The 24,596-nt window shown below is 38.6% G+C and overlaps 1 protein-coding gene across 2 annotated transcripts in view; it reads left to right on the top strand.

The window, feature by feature from the left end:
- The window catches only part of LOC143360897 (glutamate receptor ionotropic, kainate 2), a 310,952-nt gene that overhangs the window by 126,191 nt on the left and 160,165 nt on the right, over nt 1–24,596 (top strand). For both annotated transcript variants that reach the window (XM_076800075.1, XM_076800074.1), the window contains exon 4: nt 24,344–24,595. In XM_076800075.1, the coding sequence (XP_076656190.1) occupies nt 24,344–24,595 (252 nt within the window). The remainder of the gene's footprint in view (nt 1–24,343; nt 24,596) is intronic.

Here is a 24,596-nt window from a genome sequence, read left to right as displayed (position 1 = left end):
AAAACGAGAAACCGAGACAGTCTACATAGCTTAGGGGTAACGAAGAATTGACTGCTGTTCATTCTCCTCTCGAAGAAGTTTTCCGTCACCGCACCGGTGACAATAAAAACAATGGATACAGTTTTTCTCCTCCGTAATTTCTCCGCTACGTTGCACAGTGAGCCAAAAGCGCCAAAACGTGGCCAAAATAGGCAGGAGTACTTCAATTTAGTTCAAAATTGATACTCATAGGTTTCTCGGGTCGCTGATTATAAATCTGACGTCAAAATTACAAAAAACAAAATGGCGGATTCAATATGGCGGATGCGTAACCAAAAAAATTATTGGACTTTCTTAAAAATTGGTATTCCCATATTTTTCGGACCGGCGAATATAAATCTGATGTCAAAATTGCAAAACACAAAATGGCGGATGCGTAACCAAAAAAATTATTGGACTTTCTTAAGAATTGGTATTCCCATATTTTTCGGGCCGGCGAATATGAATCTGATGTCAAAATTGCAAAAAACAAAATGGCTGATTCAATATGGCAGATGCGTAACCAAAAAAATTATTGCACTTTCTTAAAAATTGGTATTCCCATATTTTTCGGACCGGCGAATATAAATCTGATGTCAAAATTGCAAAACACAAAATGGCGGATGCGTAACCAAAAAAATTATTGGACTTTCTTAAGAATTGGTATTCCCATATTTTTCGGGCCGGCAAATATGAATCTGATGTCAAAATTGCAAAAAACAAAATGGCTGATTCAATATGGCAGATGCGTAACCAAAAAAATTATTGGACTTTCTTAAAAATTGGTATTCCCATATTTTTCGGACCGGCGAATATAAATCTGATGTCAAAATTGCAAAACACAAAATGGCGGATGCGTAACCAAAAAAATTATTGGACTTTCTTAAGAATTGGTATTCCCATATTTTTCGGGCCGGCGAATATGAATCTGATGTCAAAATTGCAAAAAACAAAATGGCTGATTCAATATGGCAGATGCGTAACCAAAAAAATTATTGGACTTTCTTAAAAATTGGTATTCCCATATTTTTCGGACCGGCGAATATAAATCTGATGTCAAAATTGCAAAACACAAAATGGCGGATGCGTAACCAAAAAAATTATTGGACTTTCTTAAGAATTGGTATTCCCATATTTTTCGGGCCGGCAAATATGAATCTGATGTCAAAATTGCAAAAAACAAAATGGCTGATTCAATATGGCAGATGCGTAACCAAAAAAATTATTGGACTTTCTTAAAAATTGGTATTCCCATATTTTTCGGACCGGCGAATATAAATCTGATGTCAAAATTGCAAAACACAAAATGGCGGATGCGTAACCAAAAAAATTATTGGACTTTCTTAAGAATTGGTATTCCCATATTTTTCGGGCCGGCGAATATGAATCTGATGTCAAAATTGCAAAAAACAAAATGGCTGATTCAATATGGCAGATGCGTAACCAAAAAAATTATTGGACTTTCTTAAAAATTGGTATTCCCATATTTTTCGGACCGGCGAATATAAATCTGATGTCAAAATTGCAAAACACAAAATGGCGGATGCGTAACCAAAAAAATTATTGGACTTTCTTAAGAATTGGTATTCCCATATTTTTCGGGCCGGCGAATATGAATCTGATGTCAAAATTGCAAAAAACAAAATGGCTGATTCAATATGGCAGATGCGTAACCAAAAAAATTATTGGACTTTCTTAAAAATTGGTATTCCCATATTTTTCGGACCGGCGAATATAAATCTGATGTCAAAATTGCAAAACACAAAATGGCGGATGCGTAACCAAAAAAATTATTGGACTTTCTTAAGAATTGGTATTCCCATATTTTTCGGGCCGGCGAATATGAATCTGATGTCAAAATTGCAAAAAACAAAATGGCTGATTCAATATGGCAGATGCGTAACCAAAAAAATTATTGGACTTTCTTAAAAATTGGTATTCCCATATTTTTCGGACCGGCGAATATAAATCTGATGTCAAAATTGCAAAACACAAAATGGCGGATGCGTAACCAAAAAAATTATTGGACTTTCTTAAGAATTGGTATTCCCATATTTTTCGGGCCGGCGAATATGAATCTGATGTCAAAATTGCAAAAAACAAAATGGCGGATTCGATTTGGCGGATGCGGAACCAAAAAAATTATTGGATTTTCTTAAAAGTTGGTATTCCCATATTTTTCGGGCCGGCGAATATGAATCTGATCTCAAAATTGCAAAAAACAAAATGGCTGATTCAATATGGCGGATGCGTAACCAAAAAAATTATTGGACTTTCTTAAAAATTGGTATTCCCATATTTTTCGGACCGGCGAATATGAATGTGATGTCAAAATTGCAAAAAACAAAATGGCGGATGCGTAACCAAAAAGATTATTGGATTTTCTTAAAAGTTGGTATTCCCATATTTTTCGGACCGGCGAATATAAATCTGATGTCAAAATTGCAAAAAACAAAATGGCTGATTCAATATCGCGGATACGTAACCAAAAAAATTATTGGACTTTCTTAAGAATTGGTATTCCAATATTTTTCGGGCCGGCGAATATGAATCTGATGTCAAAATTGCAAAAAACAAAATGGCGGATGCGTAACCAAAAAAATGATTGGACTTCCTTGAAAATTAGTATTCCCATATTTTTCGGACCGGCGAATATGAATGTGATCTCAAAATTGCAAAAAGCAAAACTAAAATTTTTTTTAAACAATCAAAAAATTATTGTTAAAAAAGAAATTGTTGTATCAGAAAACTGTATAAGTGGAACCATACAATGCTCATTTACCAAATTTTATTATAACTTCTAAATTTCTCGAGAAAACATGCTTGTAACTAGTACTATGACTACCTCTGCGTCACAAAAATGAATCGCATTACGAAAGGGGCAGTTTTGGGCAGCTGCTTTTTCAAAATAATGTTAACTAATAGTATCTACTACAAGACTCGACAAGAATCTCCGTGGAATATTGTGGAATATACAACTTTTAGTATACATTTGTAAAATCTGTGCACTAAGTATTATCGTTCACTTCATACATTCCAAGCATTAATTAATATAAATCCAATGTTATTATTATGTATAGTAGTTACTTCCAGGAACAGCATCCATCGTACACGCACAAAAAAAAAAATTCAATTTCCGCAAAATTGTAAGTTTGACACCTTTTTTTTCAGAACGTAGTTCACTGCACGAAAACTGCGAGACGACTGTATGGAATATTTGTACTCCCACCATTTAGCAGGTGTAGGTAGTAAGGCCTTTTTACCTTCGGCTTCTTATACAGTCATTACCTGAGAATCCAATACGGCAAGAGCTATACCCCTAACGTGAAATTCATTTTTTGCATTTTGGCCACGTTTTGGCGCTTTTGGCCCACTGTGCGTTGGTTGGAACGTAACAGCGGCCGGGTCAAGAGCGCAGAGGTTGGCTCTGTCAGCTGAAACGGGTGCAAAAGTAGGATCGCAAAAGTGAAAGCTCTGGCTTGCCGAGACGTTCTGCGTTCCAGGAGACACGCCGGCTTGCAAGTGAATAAAGCTCCTCTTTGTAAAGCATCTTTCGCTGTACTTAGCGGAGAGGGGAAAATAGAGAAGAAAAAAAGAAAGGTTGTTTCTTGGCACTTGTTCCTTTGCCCAACGTGGAGATAGGAGGACACTGACAAGCACTCTTTTAAGCGACCGCAGCTCGGTTAAGCGTTATTTCTAGACTGCGCAAGTTTATGGCATTTATGACGCCACTCGGCTAAACGTGAGACTGCACAGAAACACGAAAGCGAGTGGAAGTGGTTTCTAGTTTTTCCTTCCGCTGGTACTGAAATTATGGAAATCTGTTTCCATCAGGAATTTTCGATTTGATGCCTGAAGTATGTAATATATATGATAATGAATGAATAATGTACATTTGGTGTACCAATCGAGATATCGTTATCGTCGTTGTTGTATTCATTATTCCTTCCTCTACGTTATATCTTGCACGCATTTATTGTCCCGTATTAATATCTATTTTGTTCTATTTGCTCAAATATATTACGCGGTGGCTTCAATCCTCAAAAAAAATTTCAAAGCCTGCAGAGTTACTTAGAGTTGCAGACTTTTCGAAAAAAGTTACTTTTCCACTACATGCTGCAGAAAAATTCACCCAAAAATTATATCTAGCTTGAAGAGACTCGGGGGCTCTCAAGGTAGAATGTTTGCGCTTCGAAATGAGCCGAGAATCATTACCGTACAATTTTTTATTGCGGAGATATACAAATTTAAATACGTCGAAGATGGAGTATTTTTGAAAAGGTACTTTTTCCCTTCATGCTGCAGAAAAATAAACATGAGAGGGCCTAAAAATTTTCTAGCTTCAGGAGACTTAAGAGCTCCGAAGGTAGAATGTTTGCGCTTCGAAATGAGCTAAGAATCATTACCGTACAATTTTTTATTGCGGAGATATACAAATTTAAATACGTCGAAGATGGAGTATTTTTGAAAAGGTACTTTTTCCCTACATGCTGCAGAAAAATAAACCTGAGAGGGCCTAAAAATTTTCTAGCTTCAGGAGACTTAGGAGCTCCGAAGGTAGAATGTTTGCGCTTCGAAATGAGCTGAGAATCATTACCGTATAATTTTTTATTGCGGAGATATACAAATTTAAATACGTCGAAGTTGGAGTATTTTTGAAAGGTACTTTTTCCCTTCATGCTGCAGAAAAATAAACCTGAGAGAGCCTAAAAATTTTCTAGCTTCAGGAGACTTAGGAGCTCCGAAGGTAGAATGTTTGCGCTTCGAAATGAGCTAAGAATCATTACCGTACAATTTTTTATTGCGGAGATATACAAATTTAAATACGTCGAAGTTGGAGTATTTTTGAAAGGTACTTTTTCCCTTCATGCTGCAGGAAAATAAACCTGAGATGGCCTAAAAATTTTCTAGCTTCAGGAGACTTAGGAGCTCCGAAGGTAGAATTTTGCGCTTCGAGATGAGCTGAGAATCATTATCGTATGATTTTTTATTGCGGAGATACAGTGTATTCTCGATATGTGTCAACAACTCACCAGGCTGGCTTCAGCCTATCTGGCTTCACGGCCTCTCTCGGCGTATACTCCGCGGTAGTGGGGATAATTCCGCGACGTTTATTATCCAGGCCTTAGCGACATATATAGAGAAATCACTGCATACAAATTTAAATACGTTGAAGTTGAAGAATGTTTGAAAAAGGTACTTTTTCACTACTATTTTCACTACTTTCACTATTTTCTAGTTTGAGAAGACTTAGGAGCTCTGAAGGTAAAATGTTTGCGCTTCAAACTGAACCGAGAATCATTATCGTATGATTCTTTTTTCATCGAGACACAAAGGTTCAAAGTCGGTGAAGTATTTGATAAAAATCGTTCCTTTAATTTCGCACGTATCATCCATCGCGGGAACTAAGATATTTTTTCGCGCGGGTGGTGTTCGGTAGGGACGATCGGTGGAGTGGTAGCTGTCACTGGCGAATTCATAATTATTTGCCGCTCGTAAAGTGGAACCGCCGCGGAGCCTTGCCAAGAAGTCCCCTCGGGACACAAAGGATTCCAGATATGGCGGCAGAGAGAAGTACTCAGACGTTTGCCAAGGAAAAACAACCAGGAGGACGCATTCGTGAGACTTCTCTCTTTCGGAGATGGGTTTCAATAAAGCTGACGCAATTATAGCTTGCAATTTTTGAAAACCGAGGCACTCCGAGGCTTGCGACTCGTCGCATGATGGCTAGATTCTATCAAATTTTCAATGTGATCGTGTGGTTGCTTTTTTTCACCAAATCAGCCCTGTCATAAACTACGATCCTCTCCACCTTTGACACGAGCCCTTCAAAAAAATTCATACGCATTCGAAAATCAACTCGAAGAATCTCCTAAAAATTCGGGTAATTTTGTTCGAAATAATTTGCTGTGCTTTTTTGATTTTTCATCGTTAATGTTGTCTATGCAAAAGGTATACTTAATTAATAAAATAGGAGGTAGAAAATAATTCACCTATTTTACCTGGGCGTTTAAACCAGTTTGCAATAAAAATGAAAATTCGAGGCAAAGCCCTGAATACATGGGATTTTCTTCCAAAACTCAGTGACCTGATCCAGAGAGAAGGTTAAACTTCGCCTTGGCAACCCAGCAATTTTTAACTTTTTGCTACATAATCCTCTACATCTTCCCGAGAAAATGCCAAAAATCGAAGTTTTAAGGCGAGGAATTCACTGGTTCAAAAGTTATGCGTGTTTCAATTCGAACGATTATACTTTGTTCTGGGACAAGGCGAAGTTAACACTAGATTCACGGGACCCGTCAAAATGACGGGTTCTGACATTTTTAATTTACAATTATTAAAATTCAAAAGATACATCCGCGAGGAATTATTCAACCAATCTATTTCTTTGGGTATATGTTATTAAAAAGAAATGGCTAAAAATTTGGGCAGCACATTCTCGTTATTTTTATAAAGTAATGTAAAAATAGTCACTTGTAGTGCTCCGTAAACCTAGTGTTAAGGATCATTAATCGCTTTCCGTCTAGATCGATCATCGACGGGGTCACCTGTTACGCGTGCAAATAATCTCGAACGAGGATTCGCTCCTCGATCCCTATATATCCCTATAAATCACTGGCGGACGCGACGAGTTTTAACAGAGGATTTATCGGCGTAACGTTTACACGTGTAACAATCTGCGCGCGTCGACGAGTCGGATCAGAACTTCCGGCAGAAGTGTCTCGCAATTTATGAAGCTCATCCGCGAGACGGCGACTCGTATCGATCTCGCGAGCCACGTCAACATTGCACGGATAACATAAACGAGGCTCTGGCCGTCGTGTCGGCGAAACTTTTCGCGCGTTTTCTCTCTCTCTCTCTCTCTCTCTCGGAAAACACGCCCCACGAATTCCGCGCCCGGATGAAACATGTAAATTCGCGTGCCATGTCCGCGGGCGTCTCGCTTCGATCCTGAACAGTCGTAACATGCGAGTCTTTTTTCGAATTTCGAGTGAACACGAGCGCAGCATAACCTTGACGGTGGGAATGGCTGACTTTTTGTCGACGAGGCTGTAAATTTCACGCGCGAACTTCCTGCCAGTTCAACCGAGAATTCTCGATCTTCCAGGTCGTTTCGATTCACAGTGGCCCACGAAAGTATTCGAACGCTTACGTTTACAAATTTTAATGAATAAAATAAGATGTACTAAACTAATCTGTATAGAACAATTTGGTATCTGTAGTAAGGGGGAAGTCTCAAGATTATGTCAGTAAAATTTGAAAAGGATTCAACAGCGTGGGCAGAAGTTATGATATATTTATTAGAAACACGCGTAATAAGTGACTCACAAAAGTATTCGAACGCTGTAACGCTGTTGATATGTTTTCATCTTTCTTAGAAAGGAATGTGCACATTACTACTAAATGAAAACATTGGTACGTTCAGTTGATGTTAAGGCATCGTTTCCGTAACAGCAACGTAGAACTGTGCACAGTAGTAGTTAAAATGAAGACTAAAAAGTCAGAAACACAAAAGTGTGAAAGAGAAATGATACTTCGATTGCATGAGGATGGAAAATCATGTAACGAGATTGCAGAAATTATAAACAGAAGTAAGTCTACGATACATTATATTATTAAAAAATCAAAAAATGGAGGAACAATTGCGAACAACGCTCGATCAGGTCGACGAAAGAAATTAACTGAAAGAGAACAGAAAATTATCATTCGCGAAATAAAAAAAGATCCTACTATATCCGCTCCTAAACTCACAAATATGGTAGCTGATATGTTTCATAAAGAAGTTCATCCCGAATTATGTCGACGAATCTTACGAAATAATGATTTTCATGGCATTGTACCGCGAAAGAAGCCATATATTATTGCGGTAAATCGAAAAAAAGACTGGCTTTTGCAAAAGCATATCTCAATAAAGATCATGTTTTTCTGGGATAAAGTCATCTTTTCGGATGAGTCTAAATTTAACATCTTTGCCTCAGATGGTCAAAATTATGTTCGGAGAAAACCAAATACGGAATTGGAAATTAAAAATTTACACCAAACAGTGAAACACGGAGGTGGATCGGTTATGGTGTGGGCGTGCATGACAGCAAGTGGCACCGGAAATTTGGTATTCATTGATGGAATACTCGATAAATATGAGCATTTAAATATTTTAAGGAACAACCTTAAAGAAAGTGCCCGGAAATTAGGATTATTGGAAGACTTCCACTTCCAACAAGATAACGATCCCAAGCATACTGCAGGAATTGTGAAAGAATGGATCACATATAACACACGACATACGTTAACTACTCCACCGCAAAGTCCAGACATAAATCCAATTGAAAATTTATGGGCTGATATCGGAAAAAGATTAAATAAACATCAAATAACTTCAAAGGAGGTATTGAAACAAAAAATCATAGAAGTATAGAATTCCATCGAGTGTACTTTTACAAAATCATTGGTTTATAGTATGGTACGTCGATTGAGACACATCGTTACTGCTAAAGGTGGTCGAACAAAATATTAACATTAAATAATGTAATAATATATTTAGCGTTCGAATACTTTTGTGAGTCACTTATTATGCGTGTTTCTAATAAATATATCATAACTTCTGCCTACGTTGTTGAATCCTTTTCAAATTTTACTGACATAAACTTGAGACATCCCCCTTACTGTAGATACCAAATTGTTCTATATAGATTAGTTTAGTACGTCTTATTTTATTCATTAAAATTTGTAAACGTAAGCGTTCGAATACTTTCGTGAGCCACTCTCTGATCGCAGCGGTTCGAGACATAGTAATCAAGGTTTCTCCCCCCACTCTACCTTCCCCTTCTCTCGCGCCATTCCCCCACGCTTCCTTCACGAGCCGGTCACGTGACGCTCTACATATCTGTCGCGCGTGTGTCACAATGTCACGTGACCAATCCGGTACTGGCGGAGAGAGGGTAACTTTTTCCCCCTCGATTCGTGCTCCCTCCCCTCATCTGGCGACCATGATTCGAAACAGAGTCGGCTGGTTAAGACTCGTCTCCCCACTCCACCTTCCCTTTCTCCTTCTCTGTCGTGTGTGTGTCACAATGTCACGTGACGTGGCTGGAAATCTTTGTAGTGGATCGAGACAACGTATGATGTGGATCTTTATGCAAAGTAAAAAATTTTCAGCATCGATCGGTGAAATCTTGTTTACCACGCGAACAAATTTTCCGTAAAAATTCAATGCTGATAGAAGTCTGCGAAAGAATGACGTACCGTTCTAATTCGAGTGTGGTAGCGACGGAGGAGTATAGCCGCGATCATGCACCACCAAAATCCCATTATCTCGTTCTGTGTGAATTCGCTTCTCGTTAGCCTCTGTCTCGCCGCTTTGCGGCCGGCATAATCGAAGGAGCCGTCATAAATTCTGGTCATCGTTGCCATAATTTATTCGCTGTGGCGAAGCCTAGCCGGTTCCACGCTGGCTCGTCGCTACCATTTTCAGCGTGCTCCAGGCAAACGATGATACACCGCGATTTATTTTATCATCCCCCTACCGCCGGTATAAAACCGTGGCCCGTTGAAAGTCACTTTTGCCTGCCGCTGTAAGCAGATAAGTCCTTTATGCCCGGGCACTCTTCGAATAGTTCGAGAGGACACGAACCGGAAGATTAAGCGAGGAGTTTCACCGACGGGGGATTATCTTTTGTACGAGATTCACCGTCCCCCACCCCCTTCCCCATTTTCTTTTCGATTTCGTTTTTTCAGATCTACCCGTGAATCTTGTCGTCGATCCTGAATACCGGTAAATTATAAATCAATTTTCCAGGCTCGTATTACCCTCTCGGATCCTTTAATACGGGGGAATCGACTCGTTGCCTTTATCCCGAAATGATTGAGGAGATCCAACTGCACTCGCTTTGTACATCCATGTCGATTTTAAGTAGATTCAGCGTCCTTGCGCCAGACAAAAATTGTTCTAGTTGCTCACGAGCTGTAGGAGTTCCAGAGAAAACGATCTCTTTACGATCTTAATACAGTCGAGATAATCTTCGATTTTTCGAATGTTCGTCGATACTTTCATTCCTCTAGTATCCGTTTTCATTTTCACCCATCGATTTTTGTTTATAAATCCATAAAATCCACAGAATAATCGCGGTGCACCCAGAAGAGTACAATACTTTCTTATTTTGCCAGTTTTCTTTAAGCCTTAATTTCTCTAGCATACTTGAGAATCGCTTGCGATGAACACCAATGACGATTTTAAGTAGATTGAGCGTCCTTGCGCCAGACAAAAATTCGATTTGCTCACGAGCTGTAGGAGTTCCAGAGAAAACGATCTCTTTTTTATCCTAATAGGGTAGAGGTAATCTTTGATTTTTCGAACGATCGTCGATACTTTCATTTCTCTAGTATCCGTTTTCAATTTCACCCATCGATTTTTGTTTATAAATCCATAAAATCCACAGAATAATCGCGGTACATCCAGAAGAATAGTACAATACTTTCTTATTTTGCCAGTTTTCATTAAGCCTTAATTTCTCTAGCATACTTGAGAATCGCTTGCGATGAACACCAATGACGATTTTAAGTAGATTGAGCGTCCTTGCGCCAGACAAAAATTGTTCGAGTTGCTTACGAGCTGTAGGAGTTCCAAAGAAAGCGATCTCTTTATGATCCTAATAGGGTAGAGGTAATCTTTGATTTTTCGAATGTTCGTAGATACTTTCATTCCACTGGTATCCGTTTTCCATTCATCTATCGATCTTTGCTTATAAATCCATAAAATCCACAAAACAATCGTGATGCATAGAGAAGAATAGAACAATCCTCTCTGATTTTTCTAGTCTTCCTTAAGCCTTAATTTCTCTAGCATACATGAGAATCGCTTGTGATGAACACCAATGACCATTTTAAGTAGATTGAGCGTCCTTGCGCCAGACAAAAATTCGATTTGCTCACGAGCTGTAGGAGTTCCAGAGAAGGCGATCTGTTTTTGATCCTAATAGGGTAGAGGTAATCTTTGTGATTTTTCGAATAATCGTAGATACTTTCATTCCACTGGTATCCGTTTTCCATTTCATCTATCGATCTTTGTTTATAAATCCATAAAATCCACAAAACAATCGTGATGCATAGAGAAGAATTGGACAATGATCTGTGATATTTCTAGTTCTCTTTAAGTCTTAATTTCTTTAGTATACTTGAGAATTTTTTGCGATGAACACCAATGACGATTTTAAGTAGATTGAGCGTCCTTGCGCCAGACAAAAATTGTTCGATTTGCTTACGATCTGTAGGAGTTCCAGAGAAAGCGATCTCTTTATGATCCTAATCGGGTGGAGGTAATCTTTGATTTCTCGAATGATAGTTTCGTCGATAGTTTGATTCCCCTGGTATCCGTTTTCCATTTCATCTCTCGATCTTTGTTTATAAATCCATAAAATAATAGAACAGAGATTTTCAGCATCTCGGTCGTTGCCATACTGTTCTCTGTCTTTTTCATGTAAATGCATAGAATTTGGACAACAATCGCGGCGTGTAGAATAATAATAGAGCTCGTAAATAATAGAACCTGCTGGTAGGATCACAGAAAGAAAAAACCGTGTTACGGAAGCAACGAAGTTGGGAGAGTCACGCTCGGCTGCTTGCAAAGAGCTTATTTACCAGTGGGAGTCTTCGGCGAAGTGTTGCACAGGGCTCGAGAATACTTCGACACGAAGCTAACTCGTATCGTTGCTCTCGCCCTTTTCGCGAGAAGGGTATCTTCGCAAAGCCTCGCGAGTTGAAATTACGCGCGCCGACGGCGAAACGTGGCGCGCTCACGATCTAAAAGACGCTTCAAATATTAATGGCGTTTAAGGTAACATGGCCACGTTGTTCACGTCCGCCGGGCTGAAATTTCACGAAGAGTTCCTAATTACAGCCTTTCGTTAAACATCCATACGAAACTTGCCGAGACCCTGCGAGAGATTTCCTAATGAAAGGTTTTCAGTTAGGTTCGGCCGTAACCGTGCACAGGTTCGCGAAAAACGAAATTTATTTCGGTGCATACCTCACAAATTGAAATTATAATTCTTTGGATCTTATGCATTTATTATGTGTCGAAGAAGTTGAAAACCATTGTTCTATTATTTTCCACGTGTCACGTATTTGTCAAGATTTTTGACACCGGAAATAAATTTGTATCCTGGTGTTCGCAATTAAATACTGCAAAAATCGAGTGGGTCCACAACTTATGAATTGTTCAACCCTCGGATCCCAGCGAGTTCTACGCCTATGCCGGGGTCACTTCTGACCCACGCCGACATTTCACTACAGTTTCTCTTTCGATATAAGACGATGGCTCGGGACCGGCTTTCGTCGTATTTCGGATGAAGAAGAAGAAGAGTTCTTATTTCGAAATAAAAAGCGCCGTCTTATATCGGAATAAAATTGTACATAATGTACTCCGGCATAGTATGCGGAGGATTAAACAAATGAAGAGCTCAGGGCAACAAACGGTCAGCTCGATTTCGACATGGCTGCTCTCTTACAGTTTTTCATCGTTCGGGGCAACAAAGAGTCACAAAGGGCTCATGATATGACCGTTTGTTGCACCGAACTGTCGAAAAACATTGTTCTTTTACAGTCACGTGGCAATCGAGCTGACCGTTTGTTGCCCTCGGCTGTTCCAACGCACCAAGGCAATCGACAAGTAGAAATTCAGTTAGAATTCAGCTTGCTTGGCTTTTGTTCTTCAAAACAATTTTTATCTACGGTCCAGCAATCATTTATGGCATGTGGTCTACCGGAACTGTATGTGTCTGCGAACGAACGTCGACCGTTTCCGGGAACTGTCACGGTCTCGAACAACAGAATCCGGGGAAGATCAGATCGAGCGAACTTTAATTAAAGTTTTTAATTGGACCGGGGATTTGCGTCTGATGTTCGGGCTACAGTTTCGAATTACGTCGACGATGCACGCAATATTTCGGAAACAAAGACTCCTGTATCCCCTTTTCTGTTACAAACTATCTGGGACGGTTATCGGAGCGATTTTCATCGATGCCGGAATCGATTGTCAAATTTCTCCTTCGTTAATTAACCAGAAAGGCCAAAGACCGGGCGGATAAGCTTTCGGTAAATTTACCGTTAAACGGTCGGGCGCCGGTAATTACATCATCGACGACAGGTTTGGGGGACGAAGCCACATGGGACAGGTTAAGGGGAGCAATTAAGTGCCACCAGCATTGATCTCGCTAGTCGCCAAGGATTGGCTCCCTCTACATAGTTCCAGCGAAACCGGTTCGACAGGAAAAATCCAATTTCTCCAGTCTGCGGCACGGCCAATAAATTCGTGATCCTGCGCCGCCTGGGATGCAGTGAACACGGAAAAGTGCAACGCAACCGTGACACGGCGGTTAAGACAACACCCTACGAAAAACGGTCCAGAAAGACCATCACCGGAATACTGTTCATTAATTTGCCGAAGCGACACGCTCCGCCGTTGCTTCGTATGAACGGAATTAAAATTGTCGGTAATTGATTGCTGCTCATACACTTCAAGATGAACGGGAATTTTTCTGATCGTTTTTAATGTCCGGCTTAGTTCCAGTCACACGAGCGAACAGATAATAGGAAACGGGAAGAGATCATGGATGAAATCGAGTCCATTAATTTTCTGGAGCGACACGCTGCCATTCGTTCTATTGCTGTTCATTTAGACCAGGATTTGAGGTGCTTAACTGATGCGCTTTAACGTGAACCAGAACTTTTGTTATCATTTTTCAGGTACGTGTAGTGCCAGGCACACGAGGAATCTGATAACAGCAAAAATAGATTTACGATGTACTGTTCTCAATTTTTTTTTTTGTTATCAGTTACATTTTGCTGAAATTTAATACTTGACTGAAAGTATTACAGTTGAAGATAGGAAAGTATGCAAAATATGGAGGTATTGTAGTTGTGGATACGAAAGTAATTGAGTTGAAAATATGATGGTATTGGAGTTGAAAATAGGGAAGTATTGTAGTGGTAAATACAAAAGTATTTGAGTTGAAAATATAAAGGTATTGGAGTTGAAAATATGGAGGTATTATAGTTGAAAAATAGGGAAGTACTGTAGTTGTAAATACGAAAGTATTTGTGTTGAAAATATGGAGGTATTAGAGTTGAAAATAAGCAAGTATTAGAGATGAAAATAGGGAGGTATTGGAGTTGCCAATAAGGAGGTATTAGAATTGAAAATACAGAGGTATTACAGTTGAAAATAAGAGAGTATTCGAGTGGAAAATAAGGAGGTATTGGAGTTGCCTATAAGGAGGTATTGGAATTGAAAATACGGAGGTATAGCAGTTGAAAATAAGAGAGTATTCGAGTTGAAAATAGGGAGGTATTAGAATTGAAAATACAGAGGTATTACAGTTGAAAATAAGAGAGTATTCGAGTGGAAAATAAGGAGGTATTGGAGTTGCCTATAAGGAGGTATTGGAATTGAAAATACAGAGGTATTACAGTTGAAAATAAGAGAGTATTCAAGTTGAAAATAGGAAGGTATTGGAGCTGCAAATAAGGAGGTATTGGAATTGAAAATACGGAGGTATTAGAGTTCAAAATGGGGAAGTGTTGGAGTTTAAAATGGGGATGTATGGAAGTTGCAAATAAGGGAGTATTCGAGTTGAATTTGGGGAAGTATTGGAGTATACAATATGAAGGTTTGGGAGTTGCAAGTAGGGAGGTATTGGAGTTGAAAATGCAGAGGTATTACAGTTGAAAATAGGGGAGTTGAAAATTCGGAAATATTGAAATTTAAAATAGGAAGGAATGGGAGTTAAAAATACGGAAGTATTGAAGTATTGAAAATAAGAGGGTATTCGAGTTGAAAATAGAAAAGTATTGGAAATGAAAATAGGGAGGTATTGGAATTGAAAATACAGAGGTATTAGAGTTGAAAATAGGAAAGTATTGGAGATGAAAATAGGTAGGTATTGGAGTTGAAAATATGAAGGTATTGGAATTGAAAATGGGGAAGTATTGTAGTTGAAAGTACAGAGGTATTATAGTCGAAAACAGGGAAGTTTTAGAATAGAAAAATATTGAAATAGAGAAGCATTAGAATGGAGGAGTATTAAAATAGGGAGGTATTGAAATGGAGAAGTATTAGAATAGAAAAGCATTGCAGCTTCTGAGAACACCTTCGGCTTCAGTTTTAGCTTCAAGGATAAGGAGCCAATGATGGAAGAATGCTCCGGATCGATGGAAAAGCGCGACACATTTAGAACGATTGAAAGCTGACTGACGACTACCAGGAAAACAGGACTCCGCCTGTGGAAGTCAGCCAGCTAAATCTGAATTTGTTTACGAACGGTGTCGGAAAAGTTTCTGCGGTGGCCGAAAGTGGCGAGAAAGGAGTTAATCTTCTTAAAGGATGACACTGCGGGGGTCAGGACGATCTACTATACACATATAGACGCAAATCGGATTCCATCGAACAAGCCAATGAAATGGGAAATTTTTACACTGCACTTAGCCTGGATGGTTATTTCTCTTCTTCTTGTTAGCCGTGTGTATTTGGCACGGAAACGACTATTTGTTCGGAAAATGTTACACGCCGCCCACAATTTTCTTTAAAGTATCAAGAATCGATTTTATTTGTAGAATTTGTTAAAAACTATAATAGTGGAAAAGTGATTGTTCATTTTATTGTGATTAATAGGAAGTTAGTGTAGAAATAATATGTTGTGGATAATGCGAGTGGAGGAGACTAATCTAATATTCTGATATTCCATTAACACAATCTATGCATTAACTATCTCGATGTTGTTGTTATTCATTTAAATACAACTAACACTATATATTTGGAAACGTGCTATCCATTCCACAATCGTCCTATTCCATTAACACAGTCTATGCATTAACTATCTCGATGCTGTTGCTATTCATTTAAATACAACTAATACTACATATTTGGAAACGTGAAATCCAATAAACTGATAATAATTATTAATACGAAACATACTCGAACCGACATTATCGAACAACCTCCAACCACATGTTATATAATTAATCATGATGTCTACGTTCTTTTTACAAACCACAGTAGATCTTTGTTCCCGTTGTATTTGTGCTAATTGGAAATGAATGTAGGTTAGTCAAACGAACGATGGTCCGAATTTACGAGTGACTAATTGTGACAGTATGGGGGCAACAGCTTATTACCGAAGAACATTATTACAGAAAGTCGACTAAGCTGCCGGATTTGTAGAATTTACGACCACAAATTTCATGTAACGCCGCTCAGTAATGACCAACATTTATTACCCTGCTCCTGTTCACCACATTTTGTAGAATTCCTTCTACAAATCATCAGATGCCTAGACAACATTAATAGATCGTCTGAAAAAGACAGTAAATTATAGTAATCTTTTTATTACTTCGTCATATGCAGAAGCACCCTTCTAAAACTATTACTAACTATATAAAAAACAGTTAAATACATATTCCTATAATAAAAATTCGTATTATGAAATGTAACGCACATTCGAACAGGCAGTTGTAAAATTTCGACTTACATTCGACACAAAAATTACCTAATATTCCTGATTGAAGTGAAACAAAAATTCTTGTCATGAAATATTAATGAATACTTAAACTGACAATTGGGAAATGTCGATTTACTTTCGACAGAGAAATGCAAAGTCATGGTGCAATGGGGTTAGAGTGAACCTGTAGATTACATGTTCGTAGTTTATTTATGAAAAACAATATAAGAATGATTACACAAACAAAATAACATACATCGATGTTTATCGAATGTATATTGCTTTTTATATATCCATGACATTCGAAAAACGGTGAAATTAACGAGATTTATTAAAAATTGTGATTAGAACAAGCAATTAAAAATCAGCTCTTTATGGATCCTATTATTCACCGAAAAAATTACCTCATTTCTTATTGATATCCTGGAGAACCTATTTAATATTATGTGTCCATTTTTCTTTCAAATAAATAGTATTTGTCTATATTGAGAGTATATCTTGTGTACTAAGATTTAATATTTAGAATTTATTGAGATAACAATGCGCAGTAAATTAAAGAGAATCCTCAAAGTTTTCTATCATTGGTAAAGGATATCTTTTGAGTTCCATATAGTTCCGGATTGTATCGAAGTGCATTATTTTCAGTGCACCTTTCTCTATGAAATCATGCAAGATTCACATCTCATTCGGTCCCGGTACAAAAGTTATTATTGTTTAAGGGTCAAATAATCACACTTTAACAAAAAAAAAAAAAACAGATTATCTCCAGAATTAAAGATTATTTTGTTATTTCAAAATCTGGTAACAGCTGAAGTCAAAACCTGAAAGTGGCATCAACATGATGGTTACCCCGCACATTATGCTATGGTAGCCCGCCAAGTACTTGACAGAAAATTTCCTGGACGTTGGATCGGCCATGGTGGCGTAGTTAATTAACCAGCTCGTTCGCCCGATCTTATCCCATTAGATTGCTTTTTATGCGGTACATTAAAAGAAAAAGTTTATGCAGATGCTCCAACAACATCAGTGTAGAGTCCATAAAAAATGCTAAACAATCTTTTATTCACCGTCTACGCGAGTGCATTGCAGCTCGCGGACACCATATTGAACATCGCTACAATTAAGGTTGGTAAATTTCGATTTGTAGTACAAAGCTTTTAATTTTTTCTCATAAATAAATTATATGTTCATTTGCAAAAAATTCAGGGTGACCTTGAAAAAACAGAAAAGAAAGAGTAAACAAATAATTTTTATAATCACGTTAAAGCTCTCTTGTGACCATGCAAAAGCTGATAAAAACATTATCGATCGAACTGCTAATAAAAGAGTAATCTCTACTGATCACGATTCGTGATTCAACCTTTACTCTACTCGCATAACAGGTTAACGAAGCACCAATCTTTCGATAACGATTGGCTGCATTCGTTGCAAACTACAGGAGCCAGTATATATTTCTCAATTGTTTTAACAATCTGTTCAATAATCAGCGAGAGGAGGTTCGCGTATCAACTCTGCATGTCTTTGTTTAAATCCACGGTCAAAGCCAGGACGAACGTGCAACGCAGACAACACAGACTGTTCGGCCACTTAATAAAACAATCCTGCAGAAAGCGAGGGGATGAATAAAGCAAGGATGCGAGGATCTTTCGAGTCAAGAGCCCCACGGCAATCTCCATTTCCACTTCGCCTGTGTTCCGTTTACTTTTTAATATCCGTCTCCTTTGAGTTAACGATTCCACTGCCCGTCACGGGCCCCAGGGTGGAGAATGGCGATAAGAGAGATAGAAAGAAAAAGCGAGAGAGAGAGATAGAAAGAGAGTGGGAGGGAGAGAGTGGGAGAGGAAAAAGAAGGCGTGGATCCCGGATAAAGATAAGTGAAGAAGAAAGAGGGAGAATAATGGTTACGATAAGAAGAATACCCACCGGTGATTGAGAATAAATATGGCTGCCCGGGTCGCAATCAGATATTTCTGATTATTATTATACAAATTTTATTATTATTTTATTATTATTGTATTATTATACAAACACATTCTTGTACCAACAGTTTTCGTCCGACGAATATCGAACAACTACTACTCGACTATACTCGAATATAGTCTAGTATTATGGGTACCCATATCAATTATTTGCAAAGAATTTGTTTTGTCTTTAGTTCTGTACCGATCGTTGAAACACACATGCTTTTACAGTTTTCGGTAAAGCAGCCTGTGTTCAAAATATTCTAAAAAGTATAATTTTTTTCACAACCCTGTAATAAAATGGCGGCGTCCGTACCTTCCGAGGATCATATTCGTCATTGCGTACTTTTTCATTTTCATGCGGGATTTAATGCAACGGTGACAACAAAGAAAATTTGCGATGTTTATGGAGATGTATCGAAGGTCAACAAGTGTCAACGTTGGTTCAGAAGGTTTGCTGCTGGTGATTGTGATCTCTCTGACAGGCCTCGAAGTGGACGACCAGTTCAATTTGATAATGACACCCTAAAATCTCTAGTGGAAGCTGATCCAAAATTAAGTATACAAGAATTATCGAGAAGCCTTGGGTCCACATGGTCAACTATACAAAGGCACCTACACGAAATGGGAAAGGCATATAGGCAAGGAATATGGGCACCGCATCAATTATCTGAGACCAACAAGAATATTCGTCGATCAATTTGCACTTCATTGCTATCCAGATTTCGTAGAGATCCATTTCTTAGCAGAATCGTTACCGGAGATGAAAAATGGATTCTTTCTGATAACATAACGCGTTCCAAGCAATGGCTTTCTGCGAATCAAACCGCAATATCAACCCCTGAACCTAGCTTATCGCTTAGAAAGGTGTTACTGTGCATTTGGTGGGACTGTCGTGGCATAGTTCACTTTGATTTGTTGAAACCTGGAGAAACAGTTATTGCTGAGTCGTATTGTCAGCAATTACAACGGCTGTATTCAGAACTATTGAAAAAGAGGGCATCTTTAGTCCACAGAAAAGGTGTAATACTGCAAATTGACAATGCTCGGCCCCATACAGCGAAACTCACTCAGGAAAAAACCAAAGAATTGCAATGGGTAGTTTTACCCACAATTTTACTCACCGGATATTGCTCCCTCTGACTATCATCTTTTCAGATCTCTGGAGCATTATTTAAGAAATAAAACATTCACTTTTGTAGAAGATGCAAGGAGGCAGCATGAGTCATATTTTGCTTCACGAACCCTGGATTTCCAGAAGAGGTGGTTTGAAAATTTGCAGGAAAGATGGCAAACTGTCCTTGATAATGATGGAGATTGTATAACAAATTAAGAAACAAAAACTTGAATTTACTACAAAGTTTGTTATAGATTTCAACATAATTGATTACTTATGGGTCCCCTAATACGTGTAACGTAATCTCCAACCCATGGACTTGATAATTGAACAGCTCAGGGCAACAAACGGTCAGCTTAATTTAGGCGTGACTGCCCACTTAGATTTTCTAATCGTTCGGAGCAACAAACAGTCAAAGCGAATTTAAACATTTGTGCGTTATTCGACATTCGCGCCAAGTAAAGATAGTCATACGACTACAGCACGCAGAAGCGAACGGACTGTGTTCGTGAAAAATGGAAATCGACAAAGAAAAAACAAACTTGACCTTCATGAGACCTCTACGCGTCCGCATAGGAAAAAGAAAAGATATCTACATCCTGTTTCGATTTTGCTGGAAATGGAAAGCTCCGCGGATCCTGGAATTTCACGGTCACGTGAGCGGGATTCAATTCCGTAGCCAGCCGTAATCGCTTTATCCAACATGTGTCTCCGCCTTCCGAAACACTTGGCCCCTGGAAACAGCTATCTGGAAACTGCTGTTCCCGGCGGAACGTTCGAACGTCCCTGCGAGTTCTTGTCCCGTGTAATGTATTAACTTGCCAGCATAAGGGCTAGTTGTCTGATCCATGTCGACCATAACAATCGTTACGAGACGACCGAGATAACAGTGCCAGACGCTAGTCGGTCATTCTACACGTTCTACTGCACTTAAGATTGTAACGAACACCACCGACCCTCCTTAACACTAGAACTACCACACCAGTCAAAATGACTGGTTTGTGACAACTTTATTTTAAAATTCCTACTTCATGTTATATTTTTTCTCCGCAATGATGTAATGACTTTTGCAGGGATAGCTAAAGGAATAATATAATAAACTTTAATTTTGTTTTATTCGTTTAAAATAAGAGTAATTTTTTATCAAGGCTACTTATACCAGTACCAGTCAATTTGACTGGTGTGAACTTATTGAACCGTATAGTATGAAGGGAAGGACCATAACAGCCGACAATTTTTTTACAAGCTTGTCGCTGGCATATAAATTATTAGCCAAAAGAACCACACCGGTTGGCACAATACGCGGAAACAAAAGAGAACTCACAAGAATTTGTAAAACGAAGAAGGATACCATGGCTCGGTTTTCGTCGCTGCTGTATCGATCAAATGAGATTACACTCACAATTTATAAAAGTGAGCCGAAGAAGAAAGTTTCTATCCTGAGCTCAAAACATAAAACCGTCAAAATTGGAAAAAGCGAAAAGGGCCTACCTGAAACGGTCGAATTTTATAATAAAACAAAATTTGGGGTAGATATAGCAGACAAAATGGCAAAAAATAGAGCGTGAAGTCGGGATCAAGAAGATGGCCACTTCAAGTATTTTTTAATATTTCAGATTTTGCTGGCATAAATGCCTGGATTTTATATAAGGAAACCACGGGTGAGCAGATATCCAGAAAAGATTTTATGTTTCAATTAGCAGATGAACTTGCCGCTGACTATGAAAAATCACGGATAGAACAAAGAGCATCTGAGATCCAAAGTACGTCAAAGAACTCACCTTATTCGCGCAAATGGTGTCGGATAGGGTACTGTAATAATAATAAGACTACCACCATTTGCAATCTTTGTAAACAATATGTATGCGGAAAATGCACGCAGAAGAAACTGTACGTTTGTAAGAACTGTGACGAATGATAACTTTTGTACCTAATAATTTAAGTTATATTTGTATTTTATTTATTCTATTACGTTTATTATTATTATTATATTATTATATTATACTTCTTATATTTACCAATGGAAATTTATTTTAATATTCTTGTTACCAAAGATTTTGGTACTAAATATTCTACTATTACGTATTTTTTAGAGACCAGTCATTTTGACTGGTTTTGGTAGAGATAGCTACGTCTCAACTGTCGGTAGTTGTAGTGTTAACGGACACTTCTGCAGTTCAGCGTTAACGCGTACTTAACGTGTCACTCCTGGATCGTTCACTTTTCTCGATTATCATTGTCGATGTGCGCGATCGCGCGATCGATTTTTAATGGAGACCCTCCTCCAATGGGAGGATACGCGTCTGTTAGTAAAGAAAATTCTGTTTAACGATGCTACACTTCGCTGAGGAGCACGGTTACTTAATTAAATTACATTGCTATCCTTTCTCCAAGTTTATAGATCACGGAGGTTAGAATGAAGTAGCATGAAAAGTTAAATTTTCGGTAAGCTGCTGGTCTCTGTTAATATTCCACTAGCCGTTCTCGATAGCCACAGTTTTAAGTTTAATAAGAAAGTGAATTCCTTCTTTACCTCGGACGAGCACAACTGCTGGAATCAATAGCAGCTATTTGGATACCCCCCTTCCCCCTCCTGGCACGAAACTATTTGATCGCTTATAACAAGTTCAATTTGAACTTTGCCTTTGTCTACAAATTTTTCCGTTTTATTAAAACGTCAACGGAGAGCGTTCGCGGAGATCCGATAGCAAAATTTTCCGATAGAAAAAAAGGTAGCAAAATCCTATTGCAGGGACTAAAATAAAAAGTAGCTCCTGACTTAAAAATTCATAGTCCACTGGAAGAAAATAAAAACAGTAGTTCTCTAATGTCGTGGATTTAATTTTGCAACTGTTGCTATTCGTCAATGACGTCACTGTCGCTGCCTTGGTCAAACAATTCTACAATCAATGCCTCTAGGGATCATTGCGTAGACGATTTTGACGCTGTGTCTGACCAAGGACTGATTCATTCTACTTAAAAGAATTCATTCAAATGGTATTTACTCAAGTAAACTGAATTAGCCCTTGGTCAAACAATTCTATAATGCCTTTAGGGGTCATTACGTAGGCGAGTTTGATGCTGTGTCTGACATAGGACTGATTCGTTCTACTTGGAGGAATTTACTCAAATATGTCCATAGCATTTATTCATATAGACTAAATCAATCCTTGGTCAAACAAATCTACAACCGATGCCTCTAGGGATCATTACGTAGACGAGTTTGACGCTATGTCTGACCAAGGACTGATTCATTCTACTTAAAAGAGTTTATTCAAATGGTATTTATTCATGTAGACTGAATCAGGCCTTGGTCAAACAATTCTACAACCAATGCCTCTAGGGATCATTGCGTAGACGATTTTGACGCTGTGTCTGACCCAGGGCTGATTCATTCAACTTGAAGGAATTTACTCAAATATATCCAAGTAGACTGAATCAACCCTTGGTCAAACAATTCTACAATCAATGTCTCTAGGGATCATTACGTAGACGAGATTAAGTGTTGCTATTCGTGAGCGAAGTCACTGTCAAATTTCAGTGGCATTTGAAAGAGATTAAACCCCCAGTATAAACGTTCAGTGGAATGAAATAAATATTTTTAATCTGATGGATTTGATTTTGCAAATGTTGGTATTCGTCAGTGGAGTCACTGTCAGATTTCCATCACATTAAAAAGAGAGAGAAACGCCGGCATAAAAATTCACTGGAATTAAATAAAACAGTAGATTTAATTATGTTGCTATTCGTGAACGAAGTCACTGTCAGATTTCAGTCGCATTTGAGAGAGAGTAAATCCGCAGTACTAAAATTATATAAATAAAATAAATATTTTTAATCTGATAGACTTAATTTTTCAAATGTTGCTGTTCGTCGGTGGAGTCACTGTCGGATTTAAATGACATGGGATTGTCTAAATGACAGGTTATTGTTAATGATCGTCGATTCCGCGGTCGACGCAACAATTTTGTGAAGCCGTGGAGGAAGTTTACGACGTTAAACGACAACCATGATTGTACGTTCGGCCTCGTCCGGAGGTTAATGCCGCATTAACGTCGCTCCGCCGTCGTTCTACATGAGAATAATCTTAATGGGGTGTACGGTCATCACGATGATCCCTCTTTGCAATGGTTTGCCGAGCATTCAATGAAATTATGCTAGCCGATGGATTCGTACGTCCGCATAAATCGATCCGTTTCGAATAATCAATATTTCTGTCGTTGCCAAAATTATCGTACACCCGTGCGACTACGAATTAATACGAACGCAGCGTTCCGTGGAACGGTGTTGTTAGATTCATCAGGAGAAGCCTAATCAATCACCTTAAGACGCGAACTCGAACTTTCTGTCTGGCGAGTCGGAAATATTTCACCTGCTCATCTTCCTTCGGTTAATTTTATTATCACTTAATTCCCTCATCCATTCGTGCTGTTTCATTCGGAACAACATTCGAGCTTCGGATCTATAAAGATACATCATCCTTAACGTCCACAAATACATTCATCATTTTGTAAACAATAACAAATTAACATTAACATTATTATTTTTTATAATATTTTTCTTTTATTTCGCTTGAATAATTCGCAAATTCTGTCGGTTTTTATTCGGAAGTGTTTTCAACGGTTATTTTTTATTGCTCGATGAAAACGTTTTGCCTTCTGCCTGTGGGTTAGGTAACGAATCCCTCGTGTGTAATGAATAAAATTTTGTTGAATTTGTTGCACGTTTGAACAGCGACATGGTGGTTCTGTTCGCAGCATGTCAACAGGTCAAATATGGCGTGCAGGCTGTCTTCGGGCCGTCGGACCCAATCTTGGGACAACACATTCACAGTATCTGCGACGCACTGGACATTCCACACCTGGAAGCCAGGCTGGACCTGGACACCGAGGCGAAAGAGTTCAGCATTAACCTTTATCCCGCACAAAGTTTGCTCAACGCCGCTTATCAGGACATCATGGAGTTTCTCAATTGGACCAAGGTTGCCATCATCTACGAGGATGACTACGG

Source organism: Halictus rubicundus, chromosome 14 (assembly GCF_050948215.1).
Source record: "Halictus rubicundus isolate RS-2024b chromosome 14, iyHalRubi1_principal, whole genome shotgun sequence".
Taxonomy (NCBI): domain Eukaryota; kingdom Metazoa; phylum Arthropoda; class Insecta; order Hymenoptera; family Halictidae; genus Halictus; species Halictus rubicundus.
The sequence above is the reverse complement of the archived record's forward strand: the minus strand, read 5'-3'. Positions and strand labels throughout refer to the sequence as shown.